Here is a 24,551-nt window from a genome sequence, read left to right on the forward strand (position 1 = left end):
CTTTAATAAAATCACTTATTGCACTTAAAAAATCTGGAGTCTGCTTGTATTTTGAACAAATGTATTAGACATAACGGTGCCAAAATGTTCAGTTACATTGTGATGACAACATACCACTGTCACACAGCTGTAGTCCATGGGCAAACAAAGCAGAGGTCACGCGGTGGGGCCCACAGCTCTGAAAACGGAAGGGAAAGTCACAACTCAGTTAACAGGAACTGGGGGGAAACACATACAGTAGAGAGGCAGGAGACTTTAAGTAAATGTAAAATGGCTGGGTTGATTCGTACCTGTGTGCTACTGAAAATACTGTTGTATCACTGTGTCCCTGTTGTCTGTGTCGTCCCCGTCGTCTTCCTCTTCACTCTCCACAGGCTCCACAGCTGCTACAACACCACCATCTGGACCATCCTCCTGCAGGAAAGGCACCTGGCGTCGCAAAGCCAGGTTGTGAAGCATACAGCAGGCCACGATGATATGGCACACCTTCTTTGGTGAGTACATTAGGGATCCACCTGTCATATGCAGGCACCTAAACCTGGCCTTCAGGAGGCCGAAGGTCCGCTCGATCACCCTCTTAGTATGCCCATGGGCCTCATTGTACCGCTCCTCTGCCCTTGTCCTGGGATTCCTCACTGGGGTCAGTAGCCACGACAGGTTGGGGTAACCAGAGTCACCAATTAGCCACACACGGTGTCTCTGTAGCTGTTCCATCACATAAGGGATGCTGCTATTTCGCATGATGTACGCGTCATGCACTGACCCAGGGAACTTGGCATTTACATGGGAGATGTACTGGTCAGCCAAACAGACCACCTGGACATTCATCGAATTATAACTTTTTCTGTTCCTGTACACCTGCTCACTTTCACTGGGGGGAACCAAAGGCACATGGGTCCCATCAATGGCACCAATGATGTTGGGGATATGGCCAAGGGCATAGAAATCACCCTTCACTGTAGCCAAATCGCCCACCTCAGGGAAAACAATGTAGCTCCGCATGTATTTCATCAGGGCAGACAACACTCTGGACAAAACCTTAGAAAACATAGGCTGAGACATCCCTGATGATATGGCCACTGTTGTTTGGAATGATCCACTTGCCAAAAAATGGAGTACTGACAGAACCTGCACCAGAGGGGGAATCCCTGTGGGTTGGCGAATGGGGGACATCAGGTCTGGCTCCAGCTGGGCACACAGTTCCTGTATAGTGGCTCGGTCAAGTCTGTATGTCAGTATGACATGTCTTTCTTCCATTGTCGACAGGTCCACCAGCGGTCTGTACAGGGGAACATTCCTCCATCTCCTCGCAAGTCCCAGCGGACGCTGCCTAGGAAGGACAACATGGAGCACAGAGTCAAGCAACCCACAGGTACGTAACCACAGCTTGCACAGAACACGATTCGCTATGCATTGAATGGCTTGTATGAGTGGCAATGCAACGCCTAGGCCTGTGTGACGCAGTAGAAATTAAGCCATGTGGGCCCTTGAAATGGCGGCTGCCTGACCTGTGAAGTGTGACAATGGGATGTGAGGTCAATGCGCTGGCGTGGCACACCGTGGTGGTAGGCGGTCGAAGACCGCGGCGCAAAGCAGCATTGGTTAACATTGAACCCTATGGGTCTCAGGAGCCAATGACGATGTGCGCCGGCAGTCGCGGTACGCACCGCCGTGGTACGCACCGCCGCGGGCGTGACCGCCGTTTTCTATCTGCTTAATCACTCGAGACCTGATCATCCACAGGAGAGGACCTATACTGCAAGTGCTGCTGTGACCTCGGTCTGGAAGAGACAATGGCTGCTGCGCCTGGGGAAAGGGCCCCTGCCTTCACATCTGAGGAATTGGAGAAACTTGTTGATGGGGTCCTCCCCCAGTATGCGCTACTCTACGGTCCTCCAGACCAACAGGTAAGTACACTGGGACCATGCTTTGTGGGCAATGCCTGTGTTGAGTGGGGTGGATGAAAGATGGTGGTGAGGGGAGCGAATGAGGCATGCATCGCACAACAGATGAGAGCATGTGCCATATGGCAAGGTTGGGGAGGGGGGGCCACTCACATCGACCATGCAGAAAATGATGATATTTATTTTCCCACCCTGTCCATGTCACATAGGTCAGCGCCCATCAGAAGATCGACATTTGGCATGCCATCACCAAGGACGTCCGGACCCTGGGGATCCACAACAGACGGGGCACCCACTGCCGAAAGAGGTGGGAGGACATCCGCCGCGGGAGCAGAAAGACCACGGAGGCTTTGCTGGGGATGGCCACCCAACCTAGGAGGGGTGCCACACGGCAATTGACCCCCCTGATGTCCCGGATCCTGGCGGTGGCCTACCCCGATTTGGATGGGCGCGTGAGGACATCACAGCAGACACAAGGGGGTGAGTACCAGCACATTCTGCTATAATAGCGCACAGTGGAGGTGTCTGGGTGGGGGAGAAGGGCTTTGGGTATCTCTAGGCCAGGGTGATTTCTGTAGGCTAGGCCCCTCTGCCCCTCTGTAAGGCATGGCCCTGTGCCCCCGCCCCCCACCTCTGTAGGGTGCTAAGTACAGCTATCCATGGCCCTGGGTCCCCTATGTGTGTAATTGTCGTCCATAGGCTTGTAGGCCAAGTCACAATAATTGAGTAGTGTACACCGAGTGCGCGGCGTAGTGCAGGGGGCTTCTGTGTCTGTCCTCTCCCGCCAACGGTCGCCAATGCATGCACTCAACATGTCATTTTTTCTACCCCCCCCCCCTTTTTTTTGGTCTTCCTGTTCATGTGTGCATTAGCATCATCAGGCGGAGGAGAAGTGGCATCGGAGCACGAGGGAGCTGCATCTCACATGGTCCCGGAGGGCCATGCAACCGACTCCGAGTTCACCAGTGAGACGGAGGGCGAGGGGAGCTCCACAACGGGGACCCGTGGAGACGTCAGCGACACAGACACGTCCTCGGAAGGGAGCTCCTTTGTGGTGGCGGCAACATCCGTGCCCACCGCTACAACAGGTACAGCCGCCACCCAGCGCACCAGCTCCGCCCTCCAAGCAGCCCCTCAACGTTCGCCCCGTGCCCGCTCGGCCAGGAAGGCGGGCATCTCCTTCGCCCCAGGCACCTCAGGCCCTGCCCCAGTTACCCCTGCTGCCCACAGTGAGGAGATCATTGACCTCCTCCAGACGCTCATTGTTGGGCAGTCTACCCTTTTGAATGCCATCCAGGGTGTAGAAAGGGAGGTGCACCGGAGCAATGCATACCTGGTGGGCATTCATTCGGGTCAGGCTGCCCATCAGCGATCGTTCAACGCTCTGGCCTCAGCACTGACGGCAGCCATTGTCCCTGTCTCCTGCCTCCCCCCTCCAATTTCCTCATCCCAGTCCCACTCCCCTGTTCCTCTGCCTATCCCAGCCACACCTACAGACCAGCCTGCACACACATCAACACCCAAGGGCAGCTCATCCAGACATAAGCACCACAGATCACACAAGCATTCACACATGCAACATCCACATGCAGACATGCCAACAGCCACTGCCTCCTCTGTGTCCCCCTTCTCCTCGTCTCCCTCCTCCCTCCCTGTGACGTCTCCACTCACACCTGCATGCACACCACCATCAGCCAGTACGTCCATCACCAGCACACCCACCAGAACACTCCGCACACGTGCAGTCACCACCCCCACTGCCATTTACACGTCCCCTGTGTCCTCTCCCAGTGTGTCTGTCACCCCCTCTTCCAAACCACACAAACGCAGGCAGCCACCCACCCAACAGCCATCCACCTCACGACAGCCTCCATCACAAGCACCTGCACCCAAAGACACCACACTTGACTCTCCTACAACCACATCCTCTTCCTCCACTCCCATACCCACTGCACCTACCCTTCCCACTGCTCCTAAAAAGTTTTTCCTCTCCAAAATTAACCTCTTTGCATCACCTGACCCACCCCCTCCATCTCGTAAGAGTCCAAACAGCACCTCAGCCACCACAAGCCCTGCACCTACAAGGACCATAGTCCAGGACTATTGGAGTCCACCAGCTTCTAGGGCAGCAACATCGGCCAGCAGCAAGGGGACAGCCAGCCCACCCCCTGGGAAAAAAACTAAAAAAGGGAAGGGCCGGCGCGAGAGGCCAGAGACGGCAGCCCCCAAAGGCACTACCCTGGCACCGTCACCTGGCACATCCACAAAGGGAGGCAAGGGCCCCAGAGAATCGGCGAAGGACAGCAGGGCGGACAAGTCCGGCAGCAGGCGAGCTGCCCAGGAGGGCCCCACCAGCTCCATTTCGGGTGTGAAGGAGGACACCCACAGGCCCCTGACTCCAGCACAGGAGGGCCCCGCAAGCGAAAGGTCGGATGGCGACTGAGCGGAAAATATTGGCCCGCTCTGGTTCCCTGGGAACACATGTCAAGCACCGCTGAACAGGGCCCCACCGTGACAAGCACTGCTGAACAGGGCCCCGCCGTGACAAGCACCGCCGAACAGGGCCCCGCTGTGACAAGCACCGCCGAACAGGGCCCCGCAGTGACAAGCACCGCCGAACAGGGCCCCGCCGTGACAAGCACCGCCGAACAGGGCCCCGTCGTGACAAGCACCGCTGAACAGGGCCCTTCAAGACAAGCACCGCTGAAGAGGGCCCTTCCTGTCAAACACCGATCCGCTGGGCCCTTCCTGTCAAGCACCGCTCCGCTGGGCCCTTCCTGTCAAGCACCGCTCCGCTGGGCACTGCCGTCTCTGAACTGCTCCGCTGGGCCCTTCCTGTCAAGCACCGCTCCGCTGGGCCCTTCCTGTCAAGCACCGCTCCGCTGGGCCCTTCATCTCAAGCACCGCTGGCCCATTGGCAGGGCCGGATCTGTGTCGGCCAGGGCTTCACGAAGCACTCTGGGCACCATGCCTACTCCAGAACCAGTGGAGTCTGTAATCCACTTGATGGACTGTGGCTTTGCACTCCCCAGGATGGATCAGTGGGCAAGCCACCCACTGTAGAGACTTGAGAGACTGTGGCTTTGCACTCCCCAGGATGGTACAGTGGGCAACCCACCCACTGTAGAGACTTGTGAGACTGTGGCTTTGCACTCCCCAGGATGGTACAGTGGGCATGGAGGCCCCTCGTGGATCTGGCGTCGTGGACTCAACTGGCTGAGGTGCCCCCCCTTCCCTTCCCCCTGAGGTGCCTGTAGTTTTACTATCTGATGCCCCTGCAGTGTTCTCTCCAATGGAATCGGGTCTCGTGTGTGGGCTTTGCCCATGTGTTTAGGCCCATTGGCCCACGAACAATGGATGATAGCCAATATGGGCCGGACTTTTGACCTATGTACGTATATATTGTTCATGATGTAATATATTTTATTTATATATTTCATATTTCACTTAACTTCAATTATGCTATAATATACTTCATTTTTAATGATCATTTTATTTTGTCTTTGCATTCTTCCGGGGGGGTTTAGGGGGTGTCACTCTGACTTGTTGCTCTGCATTGATGTGTGTGTTGTAGTGGGTGAGGGTGGGGGTGGGTGTGTGGCGTATGTGTGTCCCCGTAATTTTTTGCTTCCCCCCTCCCCTGTGTCGTAGGTGCAGTACTCACCGTTGTCGTCTGCGCCGGCGTTCGTGCTCCTGGTAGAGGAGCAGGAAGACAATGGCTGGGAGGATGTGTAGTTCCGGTTCCATGCTGGCCAGATTCCTCGTGGAGTGTGTAGAGGTGAGCGTTTTCCGTTAGAAAAGTCTGTTTCCGCCGTGCTTTTATCGGCGGAGCAACCGCCCCGGAAAAGGTGGCGGATTGGTGGGTCGTGATAGTGTGGCCGGTACATTGTCTCCCACCTGTCTGTTGGCGGTGACCGCCGCGCTGTTTGCTTGTCCCGCCGTGGCGGTCGGAGTGTTAAAGTGGCGGGCTGTGTTGGCGGTTCCCGCCAGGGTCAGAATTCCATTTTTTTTACCGCCTGCCTGTTGGCGGGTTGGCCGCCGCTTTAACACCGACCGCCAGGGTTGGAATGACCCCCACATTCTCCTCAAATACCCTCTTAATATCTGACGGGACTGCTTGCTCATCCAGGCAGATATCAACTAAAGACTTTTTCCCTGAAAGAATTCAGAAAAAAAGACCTCTCGGTTGACCCCATCCCAGCTTATTTTTAGCCCAGTAGTAATACAAACCCTCAGCCCTGCTATTTGATCTACTGATATAGTTGGATTCTTCCACAGCTCCATACTTTAAAGTTAAAGATCATTAAAAAACTATTTGCTGAAATTAAAATATAATCAATACAAGCACTTGCATCTCTGTCTGTTAATGTGTTTTCACAATGGACAGAAGGCATAGGTAGTTCATTCTAGATTTATACTTAGCACATAAATATTTAATTGAATTATGATAATCATCATGTTTCATGATCACAAAACCCCCATACCTCCCTAGCTGGTAATTCACAAAGGTGCATTGAAATCCCCACCTCAAATCCTATATAATTTCAGGCCCTTTTCATAAACTGATTTAACTCATTTTCAAGACTATAGTATACCCGATTTGCCTGAAATAAAATCATTATGATTAACATGAATAGGAATGATACATGCAAGATGCTCATGCTCTAGATCTGTTGTATAATTGAAGGGAAACCCAGTCACATATTGTGAGAAAGTAGCCTCTTTCAAGCATGGTTATCCCCCTTTTTGGCCTGTTTGTCAGTGTTTGTCAGGGTGTATTTACTGTCTCACTGGGATCCTGCTAGTCAGGACCCCAGTGCTCATAGTTTGTGGCCTATATGTCAGCGTGCTTTACTGTGTTGTCAGTATGCTTGACTGTGTCACTAGAGTCCTGCTAACCAGAACTCCAGTGCTTATGCTCTCTGTTTCCAAATTTGTCACTATAGTCCAATGACTCCATATTCCAATCCAGATTGGCACATTGAACCCCCCTTATAAGTCCCTAGTATATTGTACCTAGGTGCCCAGGGCATTGGGATTCCAGGAGATCCTTGTGGGCTGCAGCATTTCTTTTGCCACCCATAAGGAACTCATACAAACACTCTTTCAGGACTGCCACTGCAGCCTGGGTGAAATAGTACAAACACTATTTCACAGCCATTTTCACTGCACTGGGTAACTCATAAGTCACCTATATGTCTAACCTTCCGTTACTGAAGGCTAGGTGCAAAGTTACTGTGTGTGAGGGCACCCTTGCACTAGCAAAGGTGCCTCCACGTTGTCCAGGACAAATTTCCCAGACGTGAGTGCGGCGACACCATTATAAGTGTGCACTACATACATGTCAATACATATATGTAGCTTCACAATGGTAACTCCGAATAGGGCCACGTGAGGTGCCGAAGATTGAGAAATTGTACCCCCATCAGATTCTGGTATGGGGGGGCAATTCTATGCACCCTGGGGGCTCCACCATGGACCCCCAGTTCTGCCAAACCAGCTGTCTGAGGTTCCCACTGCAGCGCCAGCTGCTGCCACCTCACAGACAGGTTTCTGCCCTCCTGGAAATTGAGCAGCTCAATCACAGGAAGGCAGAACAATGCATTTCCTTTAGGAGAGGGGTGTTACACTCTCTCCCATTGGAAAAAGGTGTTACAGGCATGGGAGGGGTATCCTCCCAGAGCCTCTGTAAATGCTTTGAAGGGCACAAACGGTGCCCTCCTTGCATAATCCAGTCTATACCGGTTCAGGGACCCCCAGTCCCTGCTCTGGTGCGTAACTGAACAAAGGAAAGGAGAGTGACCACTCCCCTGTCCATCACCACCCCAGGGGTGATGCCCAGATCTCCTCCAGAGTGTCCCAGGCATTAGCCATCTTGGATTCCAAGGTGTGGGGACCCTCTGGGAGCATCTGAGTGGCTAGTGCCAGCAGGTGACGTCAGAGACCCCTCCTGATAGGTGCATACCTGGTTAGGTAGACAATCCCCCTCTCAGGGCTATTTAGGGTCTCTCCTCTGGGTGTTTCCTCAGATTCGGTTTGCAAGACTCCACCAGTACTCCTCTGCATCCTCTGCTTCAGCTTCTGACCGTCGGATCAACCGCAGACTGCTCAAGGAACCCTGTGACTGCAACAAAGTATCCAAGAGGGCTACTGCAACAGTTTCCAGGTTGTGCTTGCTCTGAGGACTGCCTGTCCTCATTCTGCACCAGAAGGACTGAAGGAATCTCCCATGGAGTGACGGAGTCACTTCCCTACTTCAGCAGGCACCTCTGTGCAATGACAACCGGTACTCTAGGACTCCTCTCCTGTCGACGAGCATGATCCTTTGAACACAGGTGGTGGATGGAAGTGATCCTGACTGTCCAAAGGTCCAGCTGTCCAAATTTGGTGGAGGTAAGGGCTTGCCTCCCCGTGCCATACAGTATCCCTGTGCACTGCGTGTTCTGCAGCTCCTTGGGCTTCTGTGCACTTCTTCAAGAAATCCTTCATGCACAGCGTAGCCCAAGTCCCCAGCACTCTATCCTGCAATGCTCAGCTCCCTGAGTTGTTCTCAGGCATCGTGGGTCCACTTTGTGTAGTGCTGCGACAACCACATTCTGTAACTCTTTTGTCCCTGTGTTCTGGGAATCCTATGGGTGCTGCCTGGTCTTCTGAGGGCTCTCTAAAGTGCTGAGAGCCCCCTCTGTCTCCTCAGTCTGAGTTGAGGCACCCAGGTCCTTCCTGGGCCCAGGCAGTGCCTTTTCCCGCCAACCATGACATTTGCATGAGCCAAGGCTTGTTGGCGGAATCCAATGACAAAAACCAACCTGCACCCAATGACTCAACGTACAACACCTCTTGCACCAAGCAGGAACCCGCAGCTGTCTTCTTTAGTGCATTTCTGACTTCTTCATCCAATCGGAGAATCCACTTTTGCACCTTCATCTGGGTTAGCAGGGGCTCCTGTTCTTCCTGGAGTCTTCATCGACTTCTGGACTTGGTCTCCTCTCTCCACAGGTCTTCAGATCCAGGAATCCATCGTTGGTTTCTTGCAGTCTTGCTTAGACTTTGCATAATCCTTTACCACAACTTCTAGTGTGTTCTGAGGAAACATGCTGTACTTTACTCCTGTTTTCCTGAGCTCTGGTGTGTAGTAATTTACTTACCTTTAGAGTTTTCTTACACCACCAGCACTCCTCTACACACTACACTTGCCTAGGGGGGAAACCAATGGTCGCATTCCACTATTTTAGTATTCGGTTTGTGTTGCCCCTAGGCCCATTGCAACCTATTGTGTTTTTCACTGTTTGCACTATTCTATGACTGTTTACTTACCTGATTTTGGTTACTAGTGTATATATTGTGTATAATAATACTTACCTCCAGAAGGATTATTGCCTCTAAGATATTTTTGGCCTTGTGTCAAGAAAATAAAGTGCCTTTTTTTTTGGTAACACTGAGTATTGTCTTTCTTGTGTATTAGTACTGCATGACTAAAGTGGTATTGCAAGAGCTTTGCATGTCTCCTAGTTCAGCCTTGGCTGCTCTGCTACAGCTACCTCTAGACAGTCTATGCTGCTAGAAACTGTCTACATTTCACTAAGGTAGATCACTGGACCTGGTATAAGCTGTAAGTACCTCTGGTAGTCACTACAAACCAGGCCAGCTTCTCACACATATCTAAGGACTTTGACTGAAAACAAAGTAGACAGGTTCTCTTCCAGAAGTTCATCAAATACCTGGGAGAAGGAAGGTTGTATACTCAATAGTATTCAGACTATCAATTGCCCATGTCTCTTGGGAGCATAAAATGGCAAAACCAGCAATACAAGTGCCATAATTGTCACTACTTAAGTTGCTCTTTAACCCAGTTACCTTCCAAAAAAGTATGCCCAAATTGGATATAAGTCATCCTTGAACTACTCCACTAACCACCGATAGGAGTTGGAGTTCAAGCATCAACTAAATTAATTCCCATGGTGTGCCCTGTCAAAACCTTTGGGTCATCGTATAAATTCCCCTGTCCGATCTCACCAGTGAGTGTTATTATTAATAAATCGAGAAAGGTATCTGGCCTTAAATCAACAATCTGCATCTGATCATTATGAACACTGGATGAAAAAGCATTTACTAAGAGTCATTCTGCAACTTCAAAAGAACTCAAACAACTGAGGCGATTGCACAAAAAGTCACAATTCTTCAAAATCACTATCTTTGATTTAAACTATAATTAGAAATCATCCTTTAATTTCTTAGCCTATGTTGGTGATATTTATAAGAGAAGATCTTAAAATCCTGAGACCTGCCTGTAAAAAGTAACACATTCTTGTTCGCAATCCATATTCCTTGTGACCTTTTAAATAGTTTGTGAATGCCATTGCACAATCTATCAAGTAAGTGGTCATGTCTGTATGATTCAAGTTCTTTTCATAGCCCGTTTTCACAGACTAGCACAATGGCAATTCCTGTTGCAGGAATTATGTGGGTACGAACAACTTAATTACAAAAGGTAACAGAACCTTTATCTGCTATCCTCACTCAAATCTCAAAAATTGATCTTATTAATTACATCTGCTGTGACTACCACTGAGTTTCTCAATGTTCACAACACATCACAGATATCTTTTAGTATGTGGCAATATCTTATTTGCTTTGATCAATATCTATACTAACAATCTTATATAATATTTTGTCTGTGTTTCAAGACGTAAGATTCAAGATTTTTATAGATAGGGATTTATGTCAAAGGTTTTTGATGGTTGCAAGGAAACACCCATGTACCAACCAAAGTATGCCACCCTGATGCAAAGGTGTGCATACTTTGCGTTTCTTTGACCAATTTTCAATGCAAATCGTGATTTCGATTGAAAAGTAAATCCAACCACAACACTTTGCACTGTGTTTGCTTTACACACCTGGTACAAAGTGTTATTACATCTGGCCCACATTACTATACTGACTGGTGAGTCACTTGCTAACAAATGAGAATTACTGGAATTTTATGAAGGGCATTACTCTTCAGTTCAACTTTACAATTTTTGGTAAAGGTATTTTGCAGAGCTTTGGCTTTTTTATATATTTCTTCTGCTTCAGGGGTTCTTTATCACATGTATATTCTTATCAACTGAACATAACTCCTAAGAAGAATGACATGCAAATGGTAGAGTGATATGCACATAACCTTTCAATATCAAAAGATATGCATATAGTGCCAAAAATAGGTCTAAAAATGTTGGCTGGAGTTAACTCAACCAAAACAGCTTTTCAATGAGGCACTCAGAATGTTTTCCTTACGTCCCTCAAATTCAGTGGACCAGACTAAGATTTGGCTGCAAATTCTTCTTCTAATACTGCTTAGCTTCATGAATGTTCAAGGAGTAATATAAGAGGAAGTCATATTACTCATATACCAACCTATGTGATTCTGGCGTGGCATAAGTATCCTCAAAACCACAACAAAGTCTCTTTGCTTGACCTCTTGATTAAACATACAAGCTCTGGTGGGGTTTTCACAAAAAACACTAAATAAAACAAAGAGAGGATGTACGAAAGAGATTGGTCGCAACACAGATTTGTCATTGTGCTGTAGCTCACTTCTCTTTGCCATGCGACAGATGTACAAATCCCTCAAACCAAAGGCTACAAAATGTGCAAATCTACCACCTAATTAATATTGATTGAATGGAATTAAGGTTGGTACTCATTGCGAACTGTCACAAAATATTAGTTGGAAGCTTGGCTGAGATATCAGACTGTCATCTCTGTATTTACATTTGCAGAATGCCTACTTTCTTGTTGCAATCTCATATCCATCCTTGGGCATGGGACGGCAACATTAAAAGTTGTATTCTGTGAATGGCATTGGAAGCGCATGCTGTGGTACAATAAACTGCTCTATGACCCCGAGGCTTCCTTAAAGCCTGAACCTGACATTCACTGAGTAAAAGCTGTCCCACATGGGCAGCTTCCACTTTTGCAACTCTACTGTCACTGATGCATCAATAGTTTTCATCTGCTTTTGCATTAACAAAGCTTTGATGCATGTCACTGTGATTGAGAAGGAATGGGCATCCCTCCCATACTCCTTCTTCCTTCTGAATCACGTGTCGCAATGTGACTTTCTCACAATTGATTTGTTCTAAACATCTCTTTTTCAGAGCTTGTCAGATCTAAAGAATTACTGGTTGCTAATGATATTCCTTGAAAACATCAATACCTCTGCTGTGTAGTAGGTCAATCTTTGCTATTCGTACTTCATACAAAATGTACAGAAATCTCAGCTTCTGAGCTTGTCAAATTTAGTGCATATATATTGTACAAAGCATTAATTATTCAAATCTAAGAACCTCTTATGCGCTTTAAACCATATAGGCGTGCTAAAGTTTCTAGAATTAAGGGGCAGATTTAAGAAAACTGGTGCGGCATCAAATGCAGCGCCACTTTTCTTGCATCTCTTAGCCTCCCCCCTAACGCCACCATGTGTGCGCCATATTTAAGATATGGAGCACCACAGCAGTAGTTAGGGGACTAGCATCAAAATCTATGATGCTAGTTTGGTGATTTGCAGGATTAACATAAACAATTTTGAGGCTAATCCTGCAAAGCACATTGAGGCCCATTATAAATACTGGTGTGCCTCCTTTTAACGCCTGCTCTGTGAAGGTGTTAAAAATGCCGCAAAAAATGTTGCAAAGAAATCTTTTAGATTTCTTTGTGCCATTCTTTCAGCACCCCTAATGGGGGAACGCCCCCCCCTCGCATGCATTATGCCTGGTGCAGGCATAATGTGGCGCAAGGAGTTACAAAGTGGCCCAATGCATGCATTGCGCCACTATGTAAATCTTGTGCAGCAATTTTTGAAGCCTAAAGCCACACTAGCATTAAAATGATGATGCTAATGTGGCGCTAGAGCTTCTTGAATCTAGGCCTAAGTTTTCATTCAGGCAGTAATCTTGCTATTTACTTCTCTCATCATGTCCTATTTGAAACATAAATACATGCATTTCGCCCTCAATTTTGTTTCCTATGATCTTTGTCACCCAAATTATTATACAAGGTATTACAGTGTTTATGTTTTTTGGAGGAGTTCTAGCAGATATTCTGTACTTATAATTGGACTCTGCAGTAAGCATGTTACCTTCAACCCAGTCAGCATTCGATGTTTTTAACACTACAAATTATGTTTCTTTTTCTTTGTATTTTTTCTTTCACTTGGTTTAATTTTGTTTGGGGACTAACTTGTCTTGCTAGTTACTATATTAGACAGGTTACAACTGCACCAATATTGCTTTGTTTTCACCTCCTTTTGATCTTTCAAATAACATGCATGCATACGAACAAAGATTAAATACTTTTCCCATCATATTATGGAATTTTAACTTTGACTGGTTCTGCTGGATCATGTGCTTCATAAGTTCATTCATGCCAATGCCTGTTCCCAGTCTGTGTCACCCAAAGCCTTCATGGTATCTCTTCCATGACACCTTTTCTGCTCCTATATGCCATGTCTTTCTCTCATCTCCTCTTGCAGTCAGTCCACACTACTGTGCCCTTTAATACTTCTACCCCTTTTTCTCCCAACTGCCTTAGCTGCTCAAGGAAACCTACCTCTGTTACCTCCCTACTCCCTGTTCCCCTACCTCACCTCTGCCTTTCTGCTTCATACTGTCCCTGTCTGTTCATTTCTTCCATAGCTTCCACTGTGCCATTTAATGACTCCTCCTTTCGACCTCTGACTCCCCCCTCACCATTTGCTAGTTTCAGAAGTTTTACCATCTTGTCAAGCTCAATGTCATTTTGCTCAATGAATACTCCTTGATCCCTCTCTCTAAATCTATTCCTCATTTGTTCCATCAATCACCTACCATTATCTTCTTCATTCACAGGCCTCCATCCACTTCCTCAAATATATATATCATTTCTCCCCTCCCTCTTCTGCATTCTCTCTTATCAAGGGCTCATCAAAAAATATTTATCATACCAATTAGCAGTCATGACACAGGGGCTTGTTGTTAGAAATGTGGTCGTTGGTTGGGAGTCAGGTTATCCCCTGTCCAAGCAAGGACCCTCGCTCTAGCCAGGGTCCTCAATCCAAATTATCCTGTGCCCACCCTCTGGTAGCTTGGCACTTAGCAGTGAGGCTCAACTAAGAAGGCAATTTGTAAAGAATTTGTGCAACAAATCATGCAATAACACAGTATAAACACCACAAACGATACACCACACAGGTTTTGAAAAGTAGTGAATATACATCTGGTTAAAATAAGGTCAAAATGATCAAGATTTGATAAGTACATGTTGAAATCACAGAGGAGGAGATGCGTGAAAAACAAGGAGGTATGCGTCGGTTTGGGCGCACACAAACGATGCGTCAATGCTTTTTCACACAACAAGGGTTTTGCATCGATTTCCAGCGCACAGACTTAAATCCTCCTCAAGTTGCGGGGGATTTGGATGCCCAGGGATCAATATTGAGAAATCCTAGGCGTGCAGGACGAATTCACAGAAGCTGCTTCGATCCGATGGGCGAGGAGGGAAAATTTCTGTTGCACGGCAGGTGCTGTGTTGACTCCTCTCGCATGAAGTCGAGCTGCGTTGTTCCGGCTCGGCTATGCGTTGATCCAGTCGGCCGTGCGTCAAAGTCCCTCATCTGGCATGGGGGCCCACACCGCCACATAATGATGACAGGGAGGACCGCCATAGGAGGCCCTCCTCCACCGCCAGGCTGCCTTTGACAGGCAGCCTGGCGGTGGACAGCATCATTATCCGACAGGGCAGCGCTGCTGCCCCTCGGATAATGATCCCATTTCCACCAGCCTTTCCCAAAGGCTGGCGGAAGGGGTGCTCCGGAGCCCCCCTGGGGGCCCCTGCACTGCCCATACACTTGGCATGGGCAGTGCAGGGGTCACTGTGCAGTGCCCCATCATGCAGGTCCCTGCCCGATTTACAGACAGTGATCTGTGTGACAGGTGCAGCTGCACCCGCCGCACAGAGGCATTGACTGCAGCTCCAAGTGGAGCCGCCGGCAATGTCCCGGTCAGGCATTCTGCTTGGGCGACCGGTGGAAACAATGTTTCCAGCCGCCGGCCCAACAGACTGTTCATAACACGGCCAGTGGGGCTCCAGGGGGGCTGGCGGTCACTAGAAAGACCTCTGGCATGAACACGGCTGTGTAAACCGCCATGTTCATAATGAGGGCCAAAGTCTCATTGGCCCTGAGACTTCAGAAAACAGGAGGCAAGCTCAATCCAAGCCCTCAGAGAGCACTTCTCAGCAGTACCAGAAGGCAGCAACAGGAGGGCAAACAGCAAGGCAGCAGTCCTTTTCAGCAAAGCAGTCAGGTGAGTCCTTTGGGCAGCCAGGCAGCTTCTCTTGGCAGGTTGCAGGTTCTGGTTCAGAAATTCTTCCCCAGTAGGTATCTTGTGCAGAAATGTCTGAGTTGGTAGGGTCAGAGACCTGGTTTAAATACCCAAATGTGCCTTTGAAGTGGGGGAGACTTCAAACAGTGGCTTAGAAGTGCACCAGGTCCCCTTTCAGAACAATCCTGTCTGTCAGGGTCCCAGTAGGGGGTTTGGAAGTCTATTGTGTGAGGGCAGGCCACTGTCCTTTCAAATGTCTCAGGCTCTCCACCCTCCCAGACCAGGAAGACCCGTTCAGTATGCAGATGTGTGCAAGTGTGACTGAGCATCCTGTATTTGAGGTTGTCTGAGTGAAATGCACAAGGGAGCTGTCAACTAATCGAGCCAGATGTGGATTGTAAGGCACAGAAAGATTCAAGTGCAGAGAAATGCTCACTTTCTAATAGTGGCATTTCTGAAATAGTAATATTAAATCCAACTTCACCAGTCAGCAGGATTTTGTATTACCATTCTGGCCATACTAAATATGAGCCTATTACTCCTTTCAGGTCAGAATCTACCACTCAAACTGCATATGAGGGTAGATCTAATGTTAGCCGATGAAAGGAGCAGGCCTCACAGCAGCGAAAATCAAATTTAGGACTTTTACACTACCAGGACATGTAAACTACACAGGTATATGTCCTGCCTTTTATCTACATAGGACCCTGCCCTGTGGGATACCTAGGGCCTACCTTAGGGGTGACTTATATGTAGAAAAAGGAGAGTTTAAGGCTTGGCAAGTACATTTAAATGCCACGCCGAAGTGGCAGTGAAACTGCACACACAGGCCTTCCAGTGGCAGGCCTAAGACATGGCTAAGGGGCTACTTTTGTGGGTGGCACAATCATTGCTGCAGGCCCACTAGTAGCATTTAATCTACAAGCCAATGGCACATGTAGTGCACTTTACTAGGGACTTATAAGTAAATTAAATAAGCCAATTGGGTATGAGCCAATGTCACCATGCTTTAAGGGAGAAAGCAAATGCACTTTAGCACTGGCTAGCAGTGGTAAAGTGTGCAGAGTCCTAAAACCAGCAAAAACAGTGTCAAAAAGTGGAGGGAGGCAGGCAAAAAGTTAAGGATTCAGCGTTTTCTGCCTTTTACAGTTTGTGGTGAGATTAAGCACACATGTCCAGTGTATCATACTCATCGTGGCCTTTGCTATCAGGCAGAATACATAGGTTACTCAAAGATTAATTTGTTGCGGTCGATAAAATGTTAAGCCTAAGGAAGCGTTGAATCTGAAGAGAGGTCATGTGTGCATTAACGGACTCACACAAGAATCCATTTTCAGATAGCCCTTCATCTACATATTAATTCTCACACGTACTCATTCATTCATTCGCCCATCCACATCCACTGTTCATTCTCACATGTGCATCAATCTTTTCATATATACCCAAAAAACTGAATTAGCCCGCCTATAGATGTTTGAGCTGAAAGTTGCTCATTCAAGAAACAGAAATAAATGTGATCCACTCCTCCTCAAAAAACTCAGGGACATATTTATGAGGGGTTATGTGTCATGTTTGCACCACACAGTGTGGTACATACCTGAAGCAAACCCCACATGTGATTTATGAAGACACACAAAGCCACTCTTGTGGCTGTGAGTGACTTCATAAATCTGGAGTAAAGCAGTGTCATAAATATGCCCAACTGTGCAACAGGATTCTCTCCATTCCTCGCTTTTCAATAATGAACCAGAATTCTTATCCTCAACACAAAAGTGTTTTCATATCACCCAAACCATTCCCAAACTACATCGGTTGTCGATTAAATCAATTTAAAACTTGATGCCTAAAACAGAATTCCTTACAGCTGAGCAAGATTTTATTTTTCGCTAATCTACTCGCCATCTTGGACGGACAAGGACAAGTAAGAAACTCTGCGCTTTGAAGTAGCTACATTCAGAGTGGCTCGAGCTCAAAACCGATCATTTGCAAGTGCTGAAACTACTTTTAAATACTTTGGATCTGCGGTTTTGAGGGTTAAATTTCTCTCATGTAGTTCCAATTACATTTACCACTTCCAGTTATACCTGAATTCATAAATAACAATGTATGTGGATACTTTAAATAAATATTTACCTTCCAGAACCAGACTACCAGCAATTTTATGTATTTTGTTGTTAAGTTTTATGGCACTGTAATGCATTCATTAGCAAACAGTTTTATGTAAACAGTAACTATGATTATTATTATTATTATTATTAGTTAGAGAAAGTAGTAGTAATAATAGTAGTAGAAGTATTAGCAGTAGCAGAGGTAGCAGTACTAGCAGTAATGGTATAACAATAATAATAATAATAATAATAATAATAATAATAATAATAATAATAATAGTAATAATAATGATAACAATAATAATAATAATAACAGCAATGATAATCATCCCTAATGGGGTTGCTGATTTCAGCAAGAGGGTGGATGCTCTCTCTCGCAACAATTCCTGACTGGACCAGGCACTTCACACTCTGCTCGCTGGGATACACCCAACCAGGATCTCCACAGGGCCTTGCTCCTTCCAGGGCACACTGGTCTTGGCAGGCAGGCAAAGGTTGGTGCTCCAGGCAGAGGCCAAGTGTTATTGGCCTCCTGGATGATGGCCTCTTACTCATTTGGGAGACTATAAGACCTTGACCCCACCAGGGATTCAGTACCTCAAAGTTGTGGCTGTGTTGTCTATGTTGATGAATTATTTGTCGATTTCTGACTCACACTTTTTTACTGGTCTACCAGGCACTAGTTGTGATTTAGTATCTGGTCCTGTGGGTGCAGCATACAATAAGGTGTTCACTCCTTTTCCTTACTCTTTGTTAGAGGGCAGTGTGTCTCAACAGGGGTGGCACCAGAATTGCAGAACCCACAACAATTGCCATGGATGCAGCTTTATGGTCACAATTGGTTGTGAGCCTCACTGATGTATGCCTAACAAAGGTCCAAAGTCCTAAGCCCCCGCTCTTTTATGACTATGTGCGCCTTATCAAACCCACCATCTTCTTTAATTACTGTGCCAGCACCCTCTAACCAACACCCTTCTTGAATCATAAAAGCCTTTGCTGTTCACAGAGGATGCTCTGCTCCTCTTCCTTCAGTGAATCCTCTTAGCAGCCTCGAGTAATAAAAGCAATCTACATCTTGTTTGGATAAGCAGTCAACACCATCATCATATCTCTCTAGGCCCTGGGCTTCCCAAAATGGAAACTAAAGACCTCTATGTTATGTGATACAGTCAGGCACATACACATGCAGCACAGTACGCACTCGCAGTCACTCGCTGTAAGGCGTTACATACATCCACCATGGAAGCCAAGGTGAGTTAAATGAACAGAAACTGAGATGTACACTGGTTGGCCTGCAGGCACGTATAATTGAAACAGATGAAGATAGTTCACACTACTGATTACTGTCAAAAGCAAACAGTTATGCTGTGCTTGTACAATTTAACTCCTGGTGAGGGCAGTACCCCTTTACCACTATGATGGTAACAATTGGTGTGTCAAACCAGACCGCACATCCACAAGTCAGGCCTTGCTCAGGGTGCACACGCATGGTCCGTGTTTGCCTATGTTACGTCTAGATATCCATAAATCTGGAGCACTCAGGGCATGGGCGCACGTCTCATCACCATGTGGGGGATTTTTCCATCCCCATTTTCTATGAAAATAAATATTTACTGAACTTTTCCACATATTTTAGTGAACGATCATAGGGCCAGATGTAGCAAAACGCCAATTTGCGAGGTGCAAAGTGCGAGTCCATGCGACTCGCAATTTGCACCTCGCAAATTGGTATGCAGTACGGTGTCTCAGACACCGACTGCAACTCGCTATGGGGTCGCAATGACCCACCTCATGAATATTCATGAGGTGGGTCGCAAATTGCGGCCCCATAGCAAGTATAGGCACTCACAAACATGGAGGCCTGCTGTAGTCAGCAGACCTCCATGTTCGTGACTGCTTTTAAATAAAGCAGTTTTTTTTTTCTCTTTGCAGCCCGTTTTCCTTAAAGGAAAACGAGCTGCAAATAGAAATAAATACCGAAACCTTTTGTTTCGGTTTTTTTCAGAGTAGGCAGTGGTCCATAGGACCACTGCCTGCTCTGAAAAAATAATTTTGTGAGCATTCACAAAGGGGAAGGGGTCCCTTGGGGACCCCTTCCCCTTTGCGAATGAGTTACCATCCACTTCAAGTGGATGGTAACTGCGAGTTGATTTGCGACCGCTTTCGTGGTCACAAATCAACTTAAATCGCGGTGCGAGTCGCAAATAGGAAGGGAACACCCCTTCCTATTTGCGAGTCGGAAACACATTTTGCGAGTCGGTTCTGACTCGCAAAATGTGTTTATGCATCGCTTGAGGGCGTTTTGCACCTCGCAAACAGCGTTTTTCGCCGTTTGCGAGGTGCAAAAGCCTACCTACATCTGGCCCATAGATCCTTACTAAAAGAAAGTGTTGACAAGTTCATCTTATCATGATCAACATCTTGTATGTTCAAGAAGAGACAAAACACAATCAAACGTACTTTTAACAGACAAAACTTTTATGGCAATAATGTGATGCTCTCAGACTTTGATAATCAATGGGGCATCTGTGGCTGTTAGTTGTTCCTCATTGTAGAGAATTCTTCCTATGAGTCTGCTTACCACACAATACTTGGTATGTCATGTGCCGTGCAACTCAATCATATTGACATATCACAACATATTTCCTTTTTGTGCTACTTAGACCCTCACAAATATCCATAATCTAAGTCCATACACAGCTTTTAAAACACTTGGGGGCAGATTTAAGAGCCCCTAGCGTCTCTTTCCATCACATTAGCGTCATTTTTTTTAACGCTAATGAGGCCCACCTAACCAAAATCACTGTGTCAGTATTACAAAGTGGCACAATGCATGCACTGTGCCACTTTGTAACCCTTTGTGCTACATTATACCTGCACCAGGCATAATGTATGCAAAACAGGCTTTCCCTCGTTAGGGTGGGCTGCTCAGAGCAGGCGTTAAAAGTAGAGGCACACCATTGTTTACAATGGGCCTCAATGGGCATTGCAGGATTAGGGTCAACATTTTTTACAACAATCCTGCAAAGCTCCGAACTAGCGTCAACATTTTTAATGCTATTTGCCATGGTGCCCTGTATCCTAGATATGGCGCACACATGGTGGCATTAGGGGGGAGCTAAGGAGCTCAAGAAAAGTGTCGGTGCACTGGGTGCAGTCCCACTTTTCTTAAATCAGGCCCTTAAAGTGATTTCTATAGAGTTCTTATATGAAAACCTATTTCACTAATCTTTTTTTACAGATTAAACTGCGATGCAAAATGCTTGCTACTTATTTGTAACAAAATGGCTTTTCACCTTTGAGAAGTGGAGAAAATATAATTGTAATTTATTATGAAACATTTGCAAAAAAGTGTGAAACAAGTTTGTGCATGCATGCCCTCGTGCAAACAATATGCTCTACTCCCAATTCCACTAGCTGCAAAGTAGTGAAAATTGGTTTGCTGTATTTCTTGCACCAGTGTAACGTTTACACAAAGCACTCCAAGAGCCTTACCTTCAGCATAGATGACACCAATTGACCGCCCTTCACTTGAAGAATGTTACCCACTATAGGAAGCGGGGTAGGCCCAGGTGGGAGTTTGTGTCCATAGAAAATCCTCCTCCACATACTAATGAACATCAGGTAAGAGACGCACGTAACCAGCAAAAGCGATACAGCTGTGCCGAGATCCATTTTGGTGAAATGCTGAGATGCTTCTTTGTAGAGGCAGTGAAATGTCTCGCTTTAGCTTTTCATGTGGAGCTCACCAGCTCTGCCAGTGTTTGTATCCTCGAATAAACTCTTTCAGCCTGTCACAACTTATCCAGCTGTTCTTGTTAAATCATGTTTTCCAGTATTAAATCCAGTTACGAAACATCGCTGTGTTTGCCGGAAGGCTCCCTTTCATCTTCAGCAGTGTACACAATGAAATGTACTGTTCTTTTCATTCCCACTGCATGACTACGTGGCACCAAATCCTACATTGTGCCTAGATCTCACAGGGAAAACAAGAAGCGTATGGGGCCAAGCCAGGGAGCAGGGCTTGCCACAGAGTACACAAGAGAAAATAAGTGCTCCATACTATCTGTGATGGAGAATTATTAATTTCAAAACCCTGTTGGTCTAGATTTTCATGTTTAAATGATAATTTTATCCCCAGATTTACTAAGGCTTGGAGTTGACCTACAATGAGATTTGAGACTATAACAGAGTTCTTTCATGTGAGAAATTGGGGTCTTGGTTGACTAGGGTGTGATCCCTGCTCAAGCATCAGTCACAATCCCTTGCAGGATGAACTACAAAAAGTCACTAAATTACCCTGTGCTTAAGTCTGAGTAGCTTGGCACAAAAAGCAGTCAGTTTTAACTTAGAGGCAATGTGTAAACTATCTATGCAGCACACTAACAGTGCTGAAGTAAAAACACAACACAATAAAAATACCAAAACAGTTTAGAAAAATAGAGTACATTGAAAAAAACTCTTCCACACAAAAACTACAAAAATCCAATCAGTGGAACCGGTGTTACGAATTTTTTACGTTTTAAGCTCAAAAAAGTGCTTAAAAGCAAAAAGCGATGCAGCACGGTTCAGATAGATGAAGTGGATTGAGCCCAGTCAGCACTTACCTTCGGACTTAAAATGTAAAAAGTTTTGAAAATAAAAAGTCTCTGAGAAGGTAGAAGTTCAGCGGGGCAAGTCTGCAGGAGTGTCCGAAGAAGGGAGTGTCATCGTCGGATAGCTGTGAGGGAAGCAGTGGTGAAGATGCTCACCTTCGGACTTTGTCGTCAAAATGGGACTCGAAAACCTCCAGCAGGATGAAGAAGAAGGTTATTGCTAAAGACAGTTGCACAAGGTTGGTTGTCCTTTTTATGGTAGACCACTGAAATGGATGTTCTGCTGCTGTGGAAAAGAACATAGCGGGAAACACCACAAAGTCAATTTAAGTGGTGATGCACCTCAGGCAGATAGGCGAGCAGGTTGGTCCCAGTCTCATCCTTGTTCTCAAAGCACTTTTTGGCCAAATTTGTCTGTCCTCAGTTTTGGAAATTGGACACCTGAGCATCTTTAGCAGCACATCCAAGGGTCAAGGAGTAGAGGAAGGCCTCCTGGGACTTCAGGGCTCACTAAGCCTGGTCCAGGTGCAGGTTCAAGAGGGTGGGATTCTGTTATTTTCCTGTGGCTCTGAACAGGAGGCCAGTATACTAGCCTTTGGAATCAGTTCTGGAGGTTCTGGATGCAGATGAAGATACAGAGCTCAACAACAGGGCTGGCCTCTGAGGGTTTAAGGCAGGTTCCTTCCAGGTACAGCACCTGTCTGGAAGAGTGCACATCCGGTCACAGCTGCAGAAAATTCTCTGAGAGTCCTTCCAGAGGTCCAGTAATGAACTGAAGAGTGTGTGTCTGACAGCCCTATTTGTAAACCCTGGTGCTGTGCTCCTAGAAGGTGAGAGAACTTTACAGAAAAGTTCTTTGAAATGCTGGGAGTTTAATCTCTCCCTGCCCTGGCTCCTAGCTGGCTGCACTGACAATCCAGGGTCGTTAAGCCTATTGTGCGGAGACTGTGCACAGCCTAGTTAGGGTCAAGTGGGGCTGTGCTCACCTCCGCCCCCCTATCCATCCTGCCAGTTGGAAGAACATTCAGGCTCTGCTAATCCCACTATTTTGTGTCTGTCTGGAGGGAATTTACAAAGTCCAAACTGTCAGCTACAACCAGTCATGTGACCAAAAGCAGGATGCAGGCACAGAGGGCTAAGGGCAGGAAAATGCAGACTTTCAAAAAGTGGCGTTTTCAATCTTGTAATGATAAATTCAACTTTAGCATCAAAGATGGTTTTCATTATAAGTTCAAGTATATACCTTTAGTAACTACAGCTTATCAAATATAATAAGGAATCCCCAATGTTATTCTATGAGGGGATATGCCTCACACTAGTGTAAACCGAATTTGAGAGTTTTTCACAACTAGGACATATAAAGCTTAAAAGTACATATCTTATCCTTTAATTACACAGCACCCTGCCGTATGGGCTCCCTAGGTCCTACTTAGGGGTGACATATGTAATTAAAGGGGGGTTTAAGGCTTGACAAGGGTTTTCAAATGCCAAGCCGACACAGTGGTGGGACTCCCGCTTCAGGCTGCAATAGAAGGCCTAGGGCATTTTTTATAGTGCTACTTAAGTGGGTGGCACAATAAGTGCTGTAGGTCCACTGGTAGCATTTAATTTACAGGGCCTAGGTATTTGGTATACCAGTCTGCAAGGTACTTACATGAAAATTAAATATGACAATCAGGAGTATGCCAATCAGACCATGTTAGGGGAGTGAGCACAAGCACCATAGCACTAGTTAGCATTGGTAAGGTGCCTAGAGCCATAAGGCCAACAGAAGCAAAAATCCAGACAAATGGAGTCAAGAAGGCAAAAGGCTTGAGGGGAGACCACCTTAAGGCTGACATGTCTATCATTACCAAGGATGTTCAAATTCCATGCCACCATATGTCAAATTGATGGCAGTACTGCATAGGGTGCATTTTCATATTTTTGTCAACTGTCCTAGGTGAAATTATAAACCTAACACCAAATATCTATACTTTCCAAAGAGAATGCAAGAACAATTTAATAGTAAGCAAGGACTTTCTGAAATGTCTAACTTCCTACATGTGTTAAAAACAATTGATTGCAATTATGTTCAATAGGTACACCCTGCAGCAACAGAACACATATATCGGAATTGAAAACATAAACTACTGAATCAGTGTGCAGGCAATTGTTCACCAGAATGGCAAATATACTAACTTGTTAGTCAAGTACCCAGGAAGTACATGCAATGCCTACTGTTGGAAATTGGGCTTCTGGTTGACTGAGGTATGCACCCATATCAAGCAGGAACCACAATCCTCGTCAGGGTAAGTCAGACACACATCCAAAATTAACCTGTGCTCACCTTCTGGTATCTTGGCACAGAGGTCTAACTTAGGAGGCAATGTATAAATCATTTGTGCAACACTGCAGACAGTAAAACACTGAGAACAACATACAAATATTTACCACATGTGTTTAGAAAAATAGAACATATTTTTATAAATAGAAGAGTTTGAAAACAACAAAAATCCAATAAGTAGAACTTGAGTTGGGAATTTTTAAATAATAAATGTAGAATATCAGTTAGAGGCAATAAGCCCTTACTTTGGATAGCTGGTTGTGATGGACTGGAACAAAGTC

General features: G+C 46.3%; 1 protein-coding gene across 2 annotated transcripts in view; it reads right to left on the reverse strand.

Annotated features, from left to right (window-relative positions):
• The window catches only part of LOC138259667 (cytochrome P450 2A13-like), a 918,770-nt gene extending 897,633 nt beyond the window's left edge, over positions 1-21,137 (reverse strand). The window contains exon 1 of one of the 2 annotated variants that reach the window (XM_069207539.1): positions 20,845-21,137. In XM_069207539.1, coding sequence (XP_069063640.1) covers positions 20,845-21,024 — 180 coding nt within the window. In that variant the 5' untranslated portion in view covers positions 21,025-21,137. The remainder of the gene's footprint in view (positions 1-20,844) is intronic. The other variant, XM_069207540.1, reaches the window with a different exon arrangement.
• Positions 21,138-24,551: the final 3,414 nt, after the last annotated feature.

Source organism: Pleurodeles waltl, chromosome 9 (genome assembly GCF_031143425.1).
Source record: "Pleurodeles waltl isolate 20211129_DDA chromosome 9, aPleWal1.hap1.20221129, whole genome shotgun sequence".
Classification (NCBI taxonomy): Eukaryota; Metazoa; Chordata; class Amphibia; order Caudata; family Salamandridae; genus Pleurodeles; species Pleurodeles waltl.